Source organism: Cataglyphis hispanica, chromosome 5, assembly GCF_021464435.1.
Source record: "Cataglyphis hispanica isolate Lineage 1 chromosome 5, ULB_Chis1_1.0, whole genome shotgun sequence".
Taxonomy (NCBI): Eukaryota; Metazoa; Arthropoda; class Insecta; order Hymenoptera; family Formicidae; genus Cataglyphis; species Cataglyphis hispanica.
Window position 1 is genome coordinate 3,418,039 of NC_065958.1, and position 19,704 is coordinate 3,437,742.

Genomic DNA, 19,704 nt, shown 5'->3' on the forward strand with positions numbered 1-19,704 from the left:
TTGCTTGTGATATAAGTTTAAAAAATAATCAAAAATTTGTGTTATTAATATTAAATATTAGATTAATATATTTTTAGAACAGTTGAGGAAACGATTTAATACCAAAAAAAAAAACAATTAATTTTTTTAATATGTTTTACTTTTGCGTGTATGAAAACTAATATCGGTCCAATTTTCAATATCAATTTTCAAACAATAAGTTAAACTATAAGCAATGAAATTTGCAATTTTTTGATATATCTCGAAATTCGGAAACCATTTTAATACTAAAATCGAAAAAGCTATATTGATTTGCGTCAACACTTTTACTCTTGCAGCGATGTAAACGTTGGAGCATTTTCAACTCCTGAAAGCACTTGTGTGCTATATATAATTTAAAATTAATGGCCTACATCACTATTATCTAGTGGAATAATGTTTCCAAATGCTCACTGGCCTGTTTTTGTACTTTGAACTCTCTATCTTAAGATCTGATAATATCTGATAATATCTGCCAAATTTGCCGTCTGAAAATCATTCGACGCTCAAGTTTAGTTTGTTGTTGCGGTGACTTATTTCTCGAATACAATTTCAAACTGCAGCAAAGTTGTGTGCTTTACCGCGTATGCGACCCCAGGCGAAGCCCGGGTCATATATCGCTATAAAGAGCGCGCCGGATACATATTTCTTGCGGCACTTGTATTTTATTCCGACATACATTACCGCTCTTTAAATATCACGATGCAATTTTATGCCCGACAAACGTCCTAACGATCCCCAGTTACACCTCAATGCACATGCTTCCAACTCAAATGCCGTAGAGATGCGCATGCAAATGCAAATGTGAAAAAGCGCATCGACAAGAAGAATCAGCGCTTACTGCCGGACTCCCCGGAGCTTTCTTTTTCGCCTTTCTCGCGATAAAATACGGACGATATCTTTAGCGGACATTCGTGTTCCTACCACGTGATTCAGAACTAAGAGTAAATTTCACCATCTCCCCCTATCTTCCCCGCTCTCGTCACCATCTCGCTTACCCACCTCCCGTGAAACGGCAATGTACCAAGAGCAATGAAAATGATTAAGCGCCACCCTGAATCCCAGCAAAGCCGCACTAATCCGGCGCCAAAGGCAAAATCAGAGACACCGGCAGTGCTGTAACTCGCGAGTTAACTCGCGAGTTAACTCGCCACCGAGCACACGAAACAGCACGAGCCTGAACAGCTGACACGCGCCCGCTTATTATCGGTATCCCGCAGAAATAGTTAGTTTTTTTTTTTTTTGCATTCCCAATGTCTTTCAAGAGATGAAAATATTTATTTATAAATAGTAGAAAAATTAATACGAGATCTTTCAACATACATATGTCATTCTTTATTACAGCGCAATAGAATCTTAAATGATATTTGATTATGTAACATATGTATATTAATATCAGACAAGCACATAATCTTATGTCTACGCAATATAGAAATATGATCTAAATTTTGAATAACTGCAATATAATTTTCTTTTTTAATCAGCATTATAACATTTTTTCACAGATATTTTTTTAATATAAAAAAGCTTTTTAAATAAAGAAAGAGAGAAAAAAGAAAAAAAAGCATTTTATTTTATCAATATAATGTTTAATAAGGATTATACGAAAGATATATATATTTAATATAAAAAATTAGGATATTACTGTATTTCACGGGAAGAATAGTTCATAAAGAGCGAAGAGGGGAGCTGGGGAAAATTTTCCATGATAGCTGCATACCGGTTGAAAGTTTATGCCGTTTTTCCAGCATTTATGTGATAATTCGATTGCAGAAACACTCCCTACGTCGTCTGTAGACGACGCAGCAGCGACAGACGGCCGTTGAGAGTTTCGGCTTCCCTCTTCAAATCCAATCCCACCGCTCGACGCCTCATCCTCCGCGTTCTCGAGATGGCAGCATACCGAGGGCAATGAAAATGATTAAGCGCCGCCGTGAATCCTAGCGAAGCCGCACTAATCCGCCGCTAAAGGCAAAACCGGAGTCAACTTTGCTGTGCTTGCAACTCGCGAGTTAACCTTCCATTATATACGCAAAACGCGAGACAGCCCGCACGCATCATGCCCGATGGTCGCACATGCGAAATGTAAGGTCTCCTTTAGCTCATCTGTCTCCGAGCCGCTATAACGCTATTTAATTTTCTATATTCAAACCGCTTGATCTCTTGAATGCGCCGGTATTATTCTTGTTTAACGTGCTTTTGGGTACTCTTCCCGAGTCAGAAATATAGTCCATCTGGGATCTCTGGATAGAACCCGCGTCGGAATTTGTGGAAACAATATGTAGAACGTGCACGCTGCGACTGAGAATTTGTGGTAACAATATGCAAAGTCCCAATGGTCTCAAAGTCTTGCAGTTTCAAAATGCCCGTGCGACTTTTTGAAACGGTGGCATCGCATAAAAGCGTAATGCCAATTTCCCGACGGAATGTGTGCCGTATACCCGCGTTCGATATATTTTTCAGGACGCTTGATCGAAAAGTTGCAAATGACATTTATGACGCGTTATTATATATATTGAGATGCGAAAAGACATAGTGTATAGTCGCCGAAGCTGGTGTGACGGTCGCAAATAAAGTTGTCTCGGATGATTCAGAGAGCGTTTCAGTCTCGAGTTAGTACTTTACTATGAAGAAGAGAGAGAAGAGGTTCTTAAAAATATTAACCGTCCCGAAAAGCACAAGCCTCTCTCTCTCTCACACACACACACACACTTTTTCTTCATTATTTTTCTTTCTTTCTCGCTCTGTTTCTCTTACCCATCGCGCCTTTTTGGTGCCGCGTAACAAACTGTTTCCACGGCCCCGCTATCATCTTTCCGGCTGAGGACAGTCACGAAGAGAGCAAAGAAGAGAGGAGGGCGATCCGAACGCGACGAGGAAGGAGAGATGATAGAGGAAAGAAGAAGACAGAGACAGGAGTCCAGAAACAAGAACAGGATTAATGGGCCGTCGTATCACGCACGGTGGGCGATAAAATATCGTAGGAAATATCCCCCGGCCGTGTAGAGTCTTGGCCATCCGTGGAATTTACTCTCCGCGCGATATCTACTATCTTAGATAATCTCCGCCATTAAAGGCCACCGGTCGGATACTGCTCACTCTCTTTCCCGTTCGCAGCTTTACGATAAAAGCTTATGCGCTACGCCAAATTCTGTCGCTATTACAACAATGATCATTCTCCCCGCTAGAGAGGCACTTACTGTAAATACCACTCGGTTGGCAGAAACAATGTGGCAATAGTCATTATGGTAGTAATATCAACCCACGTGAGCTTCTCGTCGTTGATTCATTGTGAAATTGTATATTAACGTTAGCCTATCATTGCGTTCCCCATTGTTATTCCTTAATAGAACATTTCTGCAATATAATATCTTATAATAAGTGTAAGCAGATAATCATGCTAATTTTTAAAGCTTAGAGATCCGTTCATTGCCTCATTCATTTTTACAACATATCAACGTGATATTAATATATATGTTCAAAATACATTACTGCATAAAGTGTCTTATTATATAATTATAATTATCCCTTATATAATTATAGTTATTGCTATTAATGTTATTGCCTATACTTTTGAAAGTCATCGTTTAGACATTCCTCTCTAGCTTTATCCATCGAACGTCGAATAGCCCGCAACGTTCGAGATGGGAAAACCGAAATCGTGTGTACTGATAAATATTTGCGGACCCCTCGGGTAACGGCGTGTGCGCGCGCGCGCGGGCGAACGTTAAGCCTGCGTGACGGCTCGATCTCGTGTTTCGAGACCTTCCACAGGAGCGTGTATCACGAGCCACTTTGGACGTCCTGACGTATGGCGTGTAAATACGAATATCGCGCGCGGAACAGTAATGCGGTCCGCAAGGGCCCCTCTTTTCGCTCTATGGGAGGATAGCGCATCCCTGTCATGTTCCTAAGCCGCAGTGGTCTGCCAAGTGGGATTTTGGTCGTTCTGCGCCAACCCGCCGGGTAACTCATAACAGAGTCACCAAAGCGAGAAAATTACGACTGGGATGCCAGCTTTTGGGATGTTCTTCTTCAACATGAAGCATGCCGCCCCTCAAAAGGGGCGCGCGGGAATCTCTTTCCGCGCTGCACTTCCCGTTTCCGTTTATTTCTGCTTTCATACACTTCTCGTCTAAACTTGAATGGAGATTCTTGCACATTGGTCGATTCACGAGAGTCGGAAAATGATTCCTGTCGTCTATATATAATAACCACTTCTCGGAATATGACAGCGATCATAACGCGCGTTACACGCGGGAAATAAAAAAACTACTTTTTTACAAAAATTCATAATAAATACAATAGAGATAAACATTGTTGCTTATTATTTTGTTAGAAATAAATTGATAAAAATATATAAATATAATTTATAATATATATTGTTTGAGATTTTGATTTATTTGCTTTAATTAATTTTAATAAAATAATGAATACCGTATGTGAATACATAATAAGATGCCAAAGTGGAAGTTATACTTTGCGAAGAAATGAGATATTATGCATTCCGGCATATGCTACGTCTATTTCTTGGACAAGCGACTATCAGCAGCCACGAGAATTCTCCAGGTACGTGACTCGAGTGCAAACACAAGAAGGTGGTACCGGCGCATCGTACGACGACAATGCGGTGTTCTTGCACGCGGACGACGTATTACTTCCTCGGGCATTAATCGGTTCGTGATAACGCGGCGGTGTCGGGTAATATAAGCACGATATTATAAAAGCGACGAACCGGCCGATCCTCGAAACGACGTTGCGCTCCTTGTCGCGGCCTTAATTAAATTCCGGCAAAGAATCGGAAGTAGGGAAAACTTCAGCCTCCCTCTCCTTCCCTTTCCTCCCTTCGTAGCCGTTGACGGGGCTCGGAGGCCACGCGAGTTTTAATAACCGTCCCGGATTCGAGCAAGAAGAAGCTGGCAAATGGCCGTGTGGCGTCGGTGGCTCTAGAAGCCACCGGGCCAGAAGAGTAGAGGAGAAGGATATAGGTACACCAACCCCCGACGAGGAGTCAAGCATCGATCCCCTTATCCCTGTCCCATTCCTGCTCGCTTCTCTACTATTTCCTCACGCAACCACCTACGTATCCCCGTCTCTCGCCACCTCTTCGCTTACCCGTTTTTCCGTCCTTTCTTCTCTTTTCCTCTCTGCTTTTTCGCGTTTTGACGTTTCTCCAGGAAAGCTCACACGCGTCTTATGTCTCCCTTACCCTTTACGGAGTCTCTTTTCGCATGCTTCTCGCCTCCGTCGACTTTCATGATAACTTTTTTTCCCCTTTTCCGCTCATCTATCTATTCGTGTCTCTACTTTTCCATATCCTTCCCTATCCTATTTATTCGTCTGCCGATCTATCCCCGATCTCTCTCCTTCGCGTGGTTCACTTTTGCCCTTTTTCCCCGTCGCCTTCCACCTAGTCTGGCTTCCTGTGCAAACGTCTCCAAGTCGGTCTATGACATTACTACTTGCTCCCGCGTTACTTCTTCCCCAACTTGATTCCATCGAAGCCCGCCTTCTCTACTTCGTCTTTTTTATTTCCCGCTACTCTCGCTGCGCGATATCCCACACCGATGCTACTAACCCCTTCACAATCTTCGCGGCAGACGGTACGATATCTTGCGCAGCGAGTTATCGCCGCGGAATTTTCTCGCGTACCGCTAATCTCGAATATCGACTTTTTTAATCGTCTCATCTTGACCACAAAACGAGATGTAAAAATATTTGTAGAGAATAAAAATTCTTTAGATTCATTTTGTGAAAAGCATAATAATGAATAATGAATGCAAACCAGACAATGTGAGTAGAATAATCATAGAATAAAAATAAGGTTTATTTGTTTTTAATTATTTTAAAACAATATAAAACTTTTTTATAATAAAACAATATACGCGGCGCTGCCCATCAAAACGAAACAGTTTTAAATAAAGTATTTTTTCGTAAATTGTATTTTTTATAAATAACGGAAATATATTGCCGGTTTACTCTGCGAATTACTGTTATGAAAATTCTAAATGCCTATAAACACAATATCGTCGCGGTCGCAATAGCATTCTGTGCGTCTGTTACAGACTATTGGTCAGACATCCTCGAAGTGTTTACTGAGGCATCGTAGAGGCGATTGCACTCGGCGGTCGAGCCACTGACATTTTCCACTACGAACTATCATGGATAACGTATATGCGGTCGCGTATCCATGCGAAGAGAAGACACATATGCAGACTTGTACCTAACAGTAACGTTATTCCCATGTGCGATGGATGGATACATGCTGCATCGCAAGCAAACATGTACGTGCACACATATAGTCGAAAAATATTCGATGCGTGCTCGACTCTTGTGAAAGTAACTGCATGGAGCTTCAAAACGTACCGAAAAAAGAAAATCAATAGAATATCATACGCAATAGCCAGCTAGTCGATATAATATTTCTTTTTTATCTTCTAAGCGAACTTCAATATTCACAACGTTTCTCTAAACATGATATATATTTGAGGGCAATATCTCTAAAAATAATCGCATCCTCTAGACAAACGCAAGTAGCTCGAGAAAAATAAAGTATGTACAGGAATTAAAAAAGAGATTATATACAACAGAAATAATTGCTTTATATATATATATATATATATATATATATATATATATATATATATAATAGGGAGGAAAATAACTTCATACAGCAATGTACACAAGTAAAATACACACGCAATACCGCAAGAGCGTTGTACGAATACAATGGTAAATACGCTTTCCGTAACAATAAACCCCTATTGGTTGAAAACCCTTACGACGTTTCCTATGAAGACATATCAGCTCCATGAGGAAAAGCGGCTCGGTAATATCGGATTACTCGCGGTCGTCTCTGATGCTTCTACTAGCTGCTGCTATTGCCGCAACGATAGTAATGGTTGGTACAATCTACAGCGTGGTACTGTAGGACGCACATACGTGACGACAGGGTAACGTTATTCCTCGACACGAATGGATATGCGTTTCATCGACATTGATGCTCAACAACCAGACAGCCTGACGCCATATATTGTATAAACGCATAAGATATTCAGATGCATCGCATATAGGTATGTCAAAATATAATTATAAATATCGTTAAAGCGGGCGTCGAATGTGTACTAAGCGTAAAATTGTCTATTACATTGAATTTTGTAAAACTTTTATTGTTACAAAAATACGTATTGTTACCTCCTCCCCCCCCCCTCTCTCTCTCTCTCTTTCTCTTCCTTTAGCTTTTGTTAGAAAGTTTTGCAAGTTTTAAATTTTATACTGTCTTCTCAACACAGTAGATATAGTCACAGGTTACAAGGATTGCAGGGTAAATTGGATTGAAGTTAAAAACTCACGACCCAAGTAAATTATAGCCATGGGGCGCAAGAGTAATTGTTTCGTGGCGTCCAAGAGAATTAGTAGACCAAATCGAAGAGAACGGAAGTAAATCAGTGTTCTTCACTTAGAATCCAATTTACTTGCTATTACAATACGATTTATCAGATTCCAGTAAACCGCGTAATGCTTGCATTATGACTGAAGAAATAGAAATTAATAGAGGCGTGGTATAAATACTAGTCGAGTTATACGCTGCAGATTATCTCGACGATTTTTATTTTTTCATGCCGCAACAAAGCTACGAATAATCCTCTTTTCCCAGCAGAAGACGCGCGATAATAAATTCACACATTCATATTCGACGTACATTTCTTTACGTGTAATACTAACTATAATCTGATAAAATCTAAAAATAATGCAAATTGATTGTATAAGGCCACTCGTCCATCGATCATCAATAGCGGCGTCTCGAAATACGAGAATACACGAGCGAAGCAGATCAGCTGGAACGTGATTGCTTCGTAGAAATGAAACCGCGGAATCTTTAGTCGCGGTAAATTTCGCAAATTCGCGAACTCGAATTTCTATATTAATAGCTCTAACACAGAGAATGCGAAAGCTCCTGTGCGCGAATACCGATGGCGTACTGTAGGGCACGATTCGCAGAGGGGGTGGATACCGCGTAACGGCGCGGTCGTGTTCGAACCCGGTGAAATACTCGTCGATGACCGTATACGAACCAGCGGTTTTGTCATTCTATAATAGGGAGGGCAATGCATCAATTATAGAAACACAGTGCAGCTTGGCATTACACGACCGTTCGAATAACGTGGACCACGATTGCGTACGATTATGCGAACAATAAATTGGCAGTCGGATGCACCATGCATGAGACATTCCGACGTTTCAACGTCCCAGCGTCGAACGCCTCTCCTTTGTACCAATATCGCAATAAGGATAATAGGGAAATTCTTGCCGCGCTCGGAACGTCGACGCTAATTCATTCTTCACAACTCTGTTTAATTCTCATATTTTCTCGGATCTCTAGTTTATAAATATGCTATCTAAAAACTTGTCGCATACATTTCAGAGCTCAAAAAAGAAATTTATATATTTTTAATATATCTTGATTCTTAACAAAATTTCAAAAGTCTATTTTTTATTAACAGAAAAGTATAAATTTATGTTATAATAGAATATGCATAATAAGTCATGATTAATAAAATAACTTTTTTTCTAACGTACATCAAGATGTAAGAAAATTGTCCGCATAGTTTCGAGAACTCATTTCAGCCGTTTGACCATTAAATCGCTCGCCGTACTCAAACAGCGGTAGCGGATATTTCGACGGTGCAGCGGCAAGAATTTCCCTTTTCTCTCTCTCTCTCTCTCTCTCTCTCTCTCTCTCTCTCTCTGACTCTCATTTTAACTCGCGCAATACTTCGGACGCACGAAATTCGATTTCGCCTTCCTATCTGCCGGCTTCTGGCAACGGAAGGCAAATTCTTCGACAGTGTGCGCAGCAAGGCACAGCGATGGAAAGGCTACGGGTACACGGTCCTGTCTCCCTTGTCTGGCAGTATCGTGCTATTAATCGCATTAGGCGACCGACGGGTCTGCTTGAGTGGTAGATGCCCTTGCCTTCCTTTACAAAGGCATCACACGCCGGTATCTTCAACCGTATACCATGATACGGCCAGCGAACGCGCATTCTGGGCATATATCAATCACATACCAAGAACGCTTAGAGTTCCGCCGAGTACTCGCTGTCACTCGATTAAATCTTTTAATAATCTCCAACGCATCTACAGAAGTATGTTATTCGCGTCTATACATATATATTTGTGTATATATACACTCGATTTTGCAATTTATTTCATTCGAGAAGATATAAAAGTTTGCGGAAAATAAGTCTATTTAATATCAATGTTAAATCAATGTTTTAATATCAATGCTAAATATTGACAATTATTGTCGAGAAATGATTTAATATTGCCTTTTGATAGAAGAAGAATGTCAATGTATGTATTTATTTTTGCAAAGCTATTTCAATATTAAATCCTAAAATGTATTAAATATAGAAAAAGATATATAAAAAAAATTTTTCATGGATAGAAATTTTATATTTTTCTTTTATCTTCAAGGTCTTGAAAATATGTATGGTAACTCGAAATATATAACATCAACTCTATAGGAGCTTCCTAAAAATTTTTTTGACATTGTAAAAATATTAATAGTCAATAGTCTTAATGGATAGAAGAACAAAAAATGTTATTGACGGCCAATTGCAGCTAAAAAAGTCTTTAATTAATCCTTTTATAATTAAATATAAATATTACCGTAATTTTTGTAATCTAACGTGAGAAACTTATTTTCTTTTAAAAACTCTCAAATATATGTGAAAAATATATTTTTAAAATATTCAGTTATAAAGGCCCAATTTTTTAAGCTATTATAAATAAATATGAAAAGAGAAATTCATTACGCGAATTAGGAAAATACATATTTTAAATTCCGCGAGTATGCGTTCCTTCGTTTCTTGAAACTTCAATCATTATCATATATAATATTGTAATTATCTTTGAAATTTTTTTCTACCATTATTCATAATCTTTTTATTACACTGAAATGCTACGCTTTTGTAAAAATTATGGGAATTGTGTTTCGCCTTCGCTCGTTCAAGCGAAAAATAATTGTTTGTGAGAGCACAATTGCTTGATACTATTTTAGTATTACTTTATAGTCACGCGGTTTTAAACACAAAAAACAAAATCTAAAACTCGCTTTTACGAATGTAGTACGCTTGTGTGCGCATTAATTTTACAGCTTTAATGAAAAAACGCGCCAACGGCGCGTATGCATCGCACTGATGTTAACTAGAGCGTTGATATCCGATGCGTAAATTGAGGTCAACTTTCTTCTCTCTTTCTTTCTTTCTCCCTCCCCTCTCTCCGATACGTTTTCACTATCCCTTTCGCGTATTTCTGCCTAAAGTATATCGCTACGCGGTATGTTTTTCAAGTACGACGCATCCTTCAAGGAACGTCTTTCACGCGACGAGGAGAAATGCAGCACGCGCGTGTAGCATAATTTAAACACGAAGCAACGAACCCTTTCTGCGTACCATATCAACCCCCGTGTCACAATGTCACAATCGTCTCCCGTCTGCCACAACTTTCCTTCTCATCTTTTCGTCGACTTATCTGTCGCGCCGTTTTTTCCTCGTTCGCATAACTGCAGAAGAGAGATGCCGTCATTTCTATAGACATTCATTATTCACTGCTCGCTCAACGTGCTCCACCATACCCTTTCTATCCTCGTTGTCTCTCCCTTTCCTCCTCTCAAACACAACTACTCTATACGTGCCTGTCTCTCTTTCAGTTTTCCACTAGTTTCTCTATTTCTCGCCATTCGGACTACCGTTCACGTCCGTTAAAATCGGCAATGACGATAATCCGCCGAGCTTTTAAACGAGCATCGTTCACCGTTTTACAAGTGATGGACTTTGTCGAAGGATTTCTGATCGACGAAAGAGCCAACGGAGAAGAAAGGAAGAGAACGAAAACGTCGGCGAGCCTGGTGAGAGGCGGAATATTTCATGAGGACGGAAGAACGACGGCAAACGTTCGCGCGTGGTAATCCATCGGGGCAGTAATGTTTTGCACAATTCATACGGACCGTGCTAAACGCTTTTTGATGGCGCGATTTAATTACAATGCGCTTCGATTTTCGAGCGTGAACGAGCAGATGCACATTTATAGAATCGATTAAATTGCACCGCTTCATTTGTTACGAGATATTATTTCAATAACGTTATTTCCACGCGGCTGCTTTATGTCCAAAAACTGTATAAAATTGTAAGATATTTTTTTTAAATAACACCTCCATTTATTATACGAATTGTATGGGTGTGTATCAAATTCTGTATTTGCAATTATTTCTTAACTTCCGCATAATAAATAATTCATATTATTGTGGTCGTTAATTATTTTAACATTAAATGATGAAGTGAAGCTTACAGATAAGTCATGTAAATATTCATCCAGTTGTAATTTCAATGCTAAATAACGGCTTTACAATTCAAACTGATCGATTAACGTGGACGAAATTAATTTTTGGTTACAGAAGATAATGTACGATGATGGAATATAAGCTGTTGCAGAGATCTAGCAGTATATTCGATTAAAAATATCGTACATTTATACGTTGAAGTATTTCGAACACAAGCGCGCTGAAGTATTTCAAACACAATCAATTGATTAACCGCTATTACTATATTATACATATGCGTATTGCAATCACGACGTGTCGATATATTCCGCATGCAATGTAACGCGACCATGTTGAGTACACATCAAATATCATAATATCATATCTATCGAAAACAGGCGGTCGTGAAAAATATAAAATGTTTGTATAATATTGGTAATGATCCGAACCTCGACAATATTTACGCGAATGGTATGTTGAAATATAAATAAACGTATTGCAAAAGTAAAAAGTTAAATATTCAACGATGTTATTGACGATGAAAAAAAAATATTTTGTAAGCTTCCAATATTTATCAGAACGGAGCAAACTGCATCCGGCAGTATTTATGCCATTTTGTATATTTTTCGAATATCGTTTCGATCGTTTGTAAAAACGCGCTTTACGTTTTTTCCTATAAATTTTGGCTGCTTTTGCCAGAGGAAAAAGCTTTTGTGCATAAGATCAACGTTCGAGATTGCTCTGACATGTAAAAGTTCAATTATTCCAATGAGAAACTTTAACTATCGTTCGTCTCTCCTTTTTACTACTTTTTGCTTTCTTATTTCCTTATATCTTCCCATTTTTAGATCGTAAGAAGAAATCAATTGAAACCGCATTCATTCAAACTAAATCATCAATGTATAAGAGCAATTTATATTACTTCCAAAACTAGAGATTTTTAAAAACAATGACAGAGACGAGCTATATTCCTTCAACTCTCTTATTAAAATGAAAAAGAACTTAAAGTTTCTTTGATTTAATTGATTCTATTAAATATATCTTTATGTTAATAGATTCTTTAATAAAACTGCAGATATATTCTAAAAAGAATATGAATAAAGCAAAATTTTTTTATACATAAAAATATGTAAATATCAGAATATATATAAATCAGAAGAGATATAAAACAATTGGGAATAATATAGCCGTATAAATCACAGAAAAGAAATTTTTACAAACAACAAATAGAATATTTGAAAAATTCTATAACTGAAATAAATAATTTGCTCAATTTATACGGAAATGCCACATTGCAATATACGTTTTGTAAATTTTTCTCTGATATAACTATCATTTAATACAGCTTTTGCGAAAAAGCTATTTGATTTATGTCATTCATTGATATATATATATATATAATCGTAATGATAAAATGTAAACAAATAAAAATGTTAGCATAAAAATTTGAAAATTCTTTTAAATAATCAGTTTAAAAGAATTTTATTTGTTCTTACCTTCATGAAAAAAGAGTAAAAAAACGACAAGAGAACGTAGAGAGAGTATTACTGAAAAGATACTGAAAAAATGGATTTTAACTACAATTCTTGTTACATCGAACGTGTTTTTAAACCATAACGATATCGATACGCAAATATGGTAAACAATGCGTGAAATAAGAAACGTTCATTTGATTACTATATTATTTGGTGTAGACAAAGAGAATTTTATTTTATTTTATTATCCTTCCAATTTTATTAATGTTCCATAATATGTATATTATTTATCTTAAGCATAAAGAAAATATCTCAAAAATAAAAATATTAAAATATCACGTAATTAAAACGTGAGAGATTTCAAACACTGTCATCATACACTTTGATCAAGATAATGGCGCTGACGAAGTTGCAATCGTGATTGTATATTGCGAAACTATTTATTTTAACGCACTTTTCTATCGCGGAATCGCAATCGACGTGACGCTGCATCGGAAAAGCCGATATTATTGATGGTACGGTGTATACTAGGCTAAGTATTTAGAATACATAAGCGAACGGTATGTTTGCGTACGGTAGCTATATACACCTACGAGTTCAGTAACCCTTCTGCCGACGGTAGATGTACTCGACGAGGAGGCTGAGCCCGGCGAGCACTCAACTCGGCGCGTCTCTCGTGAAACATCTATATCTATGTAAGTCCAGTACCATCCGGAAGATCCGACGTCGCGTCTAAGCAATACGTTATCGATATGTACGACACACAAACAACACTCACCAATGGGAATCTTGTCTGAAAACACCGCGGGCACCAGAATCAGAAGGACGGTTAAGGCCATAGTCATCATCGTGGCAGTAGATGTTGGTCTGCTGATTCTACCGGCACCGCTGTTTCCCGCGTTCTTTTCGGCTTCCCGGGGGACGACCGACGCGACGATACCGTGAGGAATCGCGATGGCGCGACACCGTCCTCGCGACGAGGGTGGTCCACCCGTCTCGTGAACAACCGGGAGCATCTTCCGAGCTCCGTAGTCTGACACAAACTGCCGTACTCTACTTGGCGTGAACTCGGTCTCGCCTGAACCGCCCCAGCATCCCTCTCGTCCTCTCTCTTCCCCACTTCCCACCTCCCATATACTGTACCCCTCTCGTTTCTCTCTCGCTCTCTCTCTCTCACTCTCTCTCCCTTATGCTCGTGGACCTCTTTAACCAGCAGCCACCCCAGCCATCCCTCGCCCTTCCCACGATGCATCGCAGCGCTCTCGCTCTCGATCCGCCCTCTCTCCGTCGCGACTTCCGCTACCACCAACGCGCGCGAGCATCCTCCATCCTCTCTCTCTCTCTCTCTCTCTCTCTCTCTCTCTCTCTCTAGAACGTCCCATTTTATCCTCTCTCCCTCTGTCGCACCCTCGTGCTTTACCACGGTAGTTCGGGATGGAAGCGTACGTTTAACGCGCATGTTACGATAGTCGCGGCGCGCGTGTTCGTCTCGGAAATATTTCGCGCACCTGCTGACTGGCGTCACACCGCTACCGATACCGCCACCGGCGTAAATGCCCATAGGCCGGAATTAAACCCCGATGCGCAAGTATACTTCCGTTCGCAACTTCGTTAACGACCGACTCGACTCGACTCGACTCGACACCACGCGATGATCCGCATACGCGTGTTGCAACAATATATCATCAAAATATATAATCGATGCGAATATAAAATGAGCTATTGCAGTGTAATTGAAAAGTTGTGATAAAAACGCAAAATTTTAAGGCAATTATTATCATTCATTACTATTCATTGCTTTAAGTTAATATAAAAAATAATTTGACATTTACCTTCTGAGATTCGTTGCGCAACGGCAGAATTGTAACACAAAAACATTGATCTGTATTTCTTTTAATTTATCTGTAAAATACAAGTATATTCAAATTATACAATAATATCAAAAACAATTAATATTTTAACAAATAATTATTGCATATATTTTTTTAAGTAGATATTTATTAAATTAATTATATAATTTATATTATAATTTCCAAAAATTTTTATTTGTGAATTTAATTTTTTTCCAAAAATAAATTTGAAAATCTAATTTTTTTTAATTAATAATGTAAATAATTATAATTTGTAAACATGTTAAAAATATTGTATATATATATATAAATCTATATATATTTAGTGTGTATTACAAATATTTAAAATATAAAATTATTTTAAGTATTTTTCACCGTAACAAATTAAATATATTTAATATATTTTATTAAAATAACGTTGAAAGAAAAAAAAAATACGCCATACGGTTCTCACGAAGATAAACGATTAATTACGTAAAGAATAAATAATAAGTAAATTTTTCAATCCTAAGTAAGCTTTACCTTTACTGTTTCCTTTCTGGATTGCCATTCGTACAATATTTATTCGCAAAAACACGGTTACGATGCCGCACGCATTATTAATCAGAATACCATTGCGCGATACTTTGCGCGGCATTTTTCCGCGTGACGTCACACGCGAGACGCGCGCTTTATTACGACGAAAGAATAACGCGAAAAAGATACACTCAGCATCCGAAAACACAGTTATGATCGCGCGACACTTTACACGATACTCCCGCCGATGTTAATCACACGCGACACGCATTTTATTACATTACGACGAAGGAATAACGCGAAAAAGATGCGGTCACAAGAAGTTACGATCCACACGGCACGCGCGACATCTCGCAAGTAAGTGCGCTGGACAAATTCGAAAAGGTAGGGAGAGTTCGAAAATCGCGCAGACAACTTCGCCCCTCATCCGCTCGTCACGATGTTTATACATATCTAGAGCACATTCCACTTGGCATTTCAAATCCTTTGTTGCAAGCGTTTGATTGATCAATCGGAATTGTTCAATAAAAAAAAAAAAAGAAAAAAATATATATATACATAAATTTGTATATATTTAGTATTACAAATATTTAATACAAAATTATTTTAAATATTTTTTTACCGTAATAAAATAAATTTTATTCTATTAAAATAACGTCAAAAGAAAAAAAATACACTATACGGTTATCACGGGAATAAATGATTGATTACGCGGCGAACAAATAATAAGAAAATTTTCTAACTTAACGTAAATTTTACCATCACACCTGTTGTTTTCTTTCTGGATTGTGCTCACACAATGTATTTATTCGCGAAAACACGGTTACGATCGCGCACTATTAATCAGAATACGATTGCGCGATATTTTGCGCGACATTTCTCGGTGTGACGTCATAGCGCGAGACGCGCGCTTTATTACATTGCGACGAAAGACTAACGCGAAGAAGATACGATCCACTCAACTTCCGAAAACACAGTTATGATCGCGCGACACTTTACACGACACTCCCGCTGATGTTGATCACACGCGACACACATTTTATTAAATTACGACGAAAGAATAACGCGAAAAAGATGCGGTCAACAAGAAGCTACGATCCACTCGGCACGCGTGACGTCTCACAAATAAGCGCGCTGAACGAAAAAGTAAGAAAGAGTTCGAAAATCATGCAGACAACTTCGCTTGCCATCCGCTCGCCACGATGTTTATACATATATAGAACGTATTCCACATATATCATGTCATATATTATGTCATAGAATAAAACTTTATTTTTGCAATATAGAATCTAAAATCAATTCACAAACTTATTCGTTATATTAATAATCTCAAACATCTTATTATCTATGCTAGATAAATAAATTGTTTTGATAATAATTTTTCATATTAATGAATATATATTAATTACCATTCTCTTTTAATTTTTATAATTATATAATTATTACGTTAATTATGTTAACAAATATTTAGAATAACAAGGAATTTTTTATCTGAAAATGTTTATTAGTTTTCAGTTTTCAAATAATACAATATAACAGCGCGATGTCTTAATCTTGATGGAAAAAGTATTCGATATTACAGGCATGCGTAACATTCTCTTTGCCCCGGGAAATTCATAAGAATAAGGTATAACTTACCGGAAAAAGCGCAGCGTCGCAAACAGTCTCGTCTAATATATGCGCGACGCGTCTTCGCTCGTTGCTCGAATAAGTTTCTTCGTCGAGGTTTTAAGCGGTCGGACGGTCAACTTTATACGTCCGCGCTGGCGAATTATGGAAATCCTTCCTGAAAAAGTTCAAAGTGCGGCGAGATCACGCTAACGTGTCAAAAGGTGCAAGTCGTTGCTAAAGTCGTCAAAAGTTTTGACAAAAAGCATTAATATTTGTTTTTCCTTTATTATGTTATTATTATTTGATTATATGTATTTGTAATTTGATATCAAAAATTATCATCAAAGATATTTAAAATTAATTTATTTGCTAAGAAAAAATTATGCATCAGTATTTTTCTTCAGAAACTTTAAAAATCAAATTCTTTTAAATATCGAATGCGTTACAAATTCATCAAAAAGATAAAAATCTCAAGTATTTAAAATTGATTATATTGTTGTTTTATCTCCAAAAAATATGTTTTAACATAATAAAATATATTTAAAAAATTAATAATTTTGATTATATGTTGACATCGTACAGAAATCACAGTTTATTAAATAAGATAATATAAAAAGCATATACTACATTCAAATAAGTACGTTTTTTTTATCAGCCAATATCAGACATTATTTTTTTTACAAATTAATATATACTACATATAATATATACTAATTACGTGAGTATGAACCACCAACCAGTAGCGCGGCAATCCTTAATACAGTCGTGTCTTGCGCAATAGCACGTGTTTTTACATCTGTCATTCTGTCAGCTGGGAACGTTTGCTAATCCGGCAGAGGTTAACGTAGAGTAAGAGTATACGATAATTATATGAAATAAACGATCGTGTATAGATATATAAAGCGTGGATGCTGTTAAAATTTGTAACAAAATGGATCCAGCTTTACTCAAAGAACGAGAGCTCTTCAAAAAACGTGCTCTAACCACACCAGTGTGAGTATTCAAATTGTTTTCTATGTCTCTATTATGTTATTGTTTTATTACTATACATATTGTATACATTACACTTAAATTGTACAATTCAATTATATTTCATATGAAATGCAGTTTATTTATTTTTGCACACAATTGCAAGATAAAGATATATAATGCATTCGCAATATCATACGTTAACCTCATGTATCAAGATATTTATATTATTTACTCAAGAATCTAGATATGTATTTAGACAGACAGATATATACCTGATAATGTGTGATTGCAGAGTTGAAAAGAAGAAACAGGAGAAGGAAACTACAAAAGATGAAGCGCCAAAGAAAAATGAACTCCCAAAGAAGAAACCTAAAGTATCGTCCATATCTACGGGTCCTAAGTTAGATATGGTCAACTATAAGACTATGACTGGTAGTACGCAATATAAATTTGGTGTATTGGCAAAAATAGTGAAACACATGAAAGCAAGGCATCAGGAAGGAGATGATCATCCATTAACACTAGAAGAGATTTTAGATGAAACAAATCAATTAGATGTTGGATCAAAAGTAAATGATGATTTGCATCATATGATACAGCATAACATGATAAAACATTCTTTTATAAGTATAAACATATTTGTTTTATATGTTATTCAAAGTTTATGTAAATAAATCTATATAATTATATTACAGAAGAATATTTCTTGATGCGTTGTATCATGTTATGTTGTATAATCATCTAACATATAATCAATCGTAAACATAAATTTTTTATATATTTATATTTCTATGTTATTTTTTTATTTTAAAAACAAGCTGCTTTTCCTTACGTATTTTCAGGTTAAACAATGGCTGCAAACCGAAGCTTTAGTAAAAAATCCTAAAATTGAAGTTACATCAGATGGTAGATTTGCCTTTAAACCTATGTATAAAATAAAAGATAAGAAATCCCTATTGAGGCTTTTGAAACAACATGATTTAAAGGGCCTTGGTGGTATATTATTGGAGGATATACAGGAGAGTTTACCGCACTGTGATAAACATTTAAAGGTAAATTAAAACATATATAGAAATTTATTTTGTAGCAATTCACCTAACAAATGTTAATATATTTCAGAATTTACAAAATGAAATTTTATATATTACACGGCCGCTTGATAAGAAAAAGATTATCTTTTATAATGACAAGACGGCACAGTTTCCTATAGATGAAGAATTCCAAAAGTTATGGAGAGCTGTTGCAGTAGATGCCATGGATGATCAGAAAATAGACGAATATCTTGAAAAACAAGGAATTAGATCAATGCAAGATCATGGTCTCAAAAAGGCAGCACCAATCAAACGAAAAAAGCCTGTAAATAGAAGGAAACAATTCAAGAAACCAAGAGATAATGAACATTTAGTAGATGTTCTGGAAACATATGATGATTAAATAAAGATATCAAGTATTCTACTTTTTGAAAGGGCATGAAATATAAAAATGTGAAAATTATCTTGAAATAATTAGTATCAATCTTAAATAAAATTAATATTATTTAATTTATCTATAAAAAGTATTATAATTCCTTTTTTTAAATATAATTTAAGTCTCATTTCTCATGTGGATTAATGTTTGTAGCTGATATAAATGCCATATTGAATATTTATTTGCATTGCAATATGTAATATATATTTCTAGCATCTAACAAAATGTTCACATTATGACTGAAAGTGCACATGAAAAAATTTTGTCAGTTATATTATATAGTAACTTTTCTATACATTTAATCTTTTTTCTCTATTCTCTTTTAATCTGCTTCTCTTGATCTTGAATTAAATGAAATTGCGTAACTTTGAACAGCATGATTAGAATAAATATTGATTTGTCAGTGTCATATTAAATTATACATTATTAAATTATGTCAGAATAAGATTTTTAAAAGCTTTGCATAATTG

The 19,704-nt window shown here is 36.6% G+C and overlaps 2 protein-coding genes across 7 annotated transcripts in view; one reads left to right on the top strand and one right to left on the bottom strand.

The window, feature by feature from the left end:
• LOC126849663 (glutamate receptor 1) overlaps positions 1–16,959 on the bottom strand; it is a 215,976-nt gene extending 199,017 nt beyond the window's left edge. For 3 of the 6 annotated variants that reach the window (XR_007687423.1, XM_050591705.1, XM_050591706.1), the window contains exon 1: positions 13,597–13,867. Coding sequence is in view for 4 of the 6 variants with exons in the window: in XM_050591705.1 (XP_050447662.1) it covers positions 13,597–13,834 (238 nt within the window). In the remaining 2 variants the exon portion in view is untranslated. Of the gene's footprint in view, positions 1–13,596; positions 13,868–14,650; positions 14,721–15,190; positions 15,626–16,822 lie in introns of those variants that run through there. The other 3 variants (XM_050591707.1, XM_050591708.1, XM_050591710.1) reach the window with 3 other exon arrangements.
• A 608-nt stretch (positions 16,960–17,567) lies between these two features.
• On the top strand, positions 17,568–19,701 carry LOC126849697 (general transcription factor IIE subunit 2). Its single transcript, XM_050591817.1, has 4 exons — positions 17,568–17,788; positions 18,060–18,336; positions 18,610–18,819; positions 18,887–19,701. The coding sequence occupies exons 1-4, from the start codon at positions 17,727–17,729 to the stop codon at positions 19,199–19,201; spliced, it is 864 nt and encodes a 287-aa protein (XP_050447774.1). The 5' UTR covers positions 17,568–17,726; the 3' UTR covers positions 19,202–19,701.
• Positions 19,702–19,704: the final 3 nt, after the last annotated feature.

Bases quoted from the DNA above. Each gene is read 5' to 3' on its own strand.
- LOC126849697 (XM_050591817.1), top strand. From the start codon at position 17,727: ATGGATCCAGCTTTACTCAAAGAACGAGAGCTCTTCAAAAAACGTGCT. The intron at 17,789-18,059 runs GTGAGTATTCAA...GTGTGATTGCAG, and splicing joins CGTGCTCTAACCACACCAGT to AGTTGAAAAGAAGAAACAGG. The intron at 18,820-18,886 runs GTAAATTAAAAC...AATATATTTCAG, and splicing joins ACTGTGATAAACATTTAAAG to AATTTACAAAATGAAATTTT.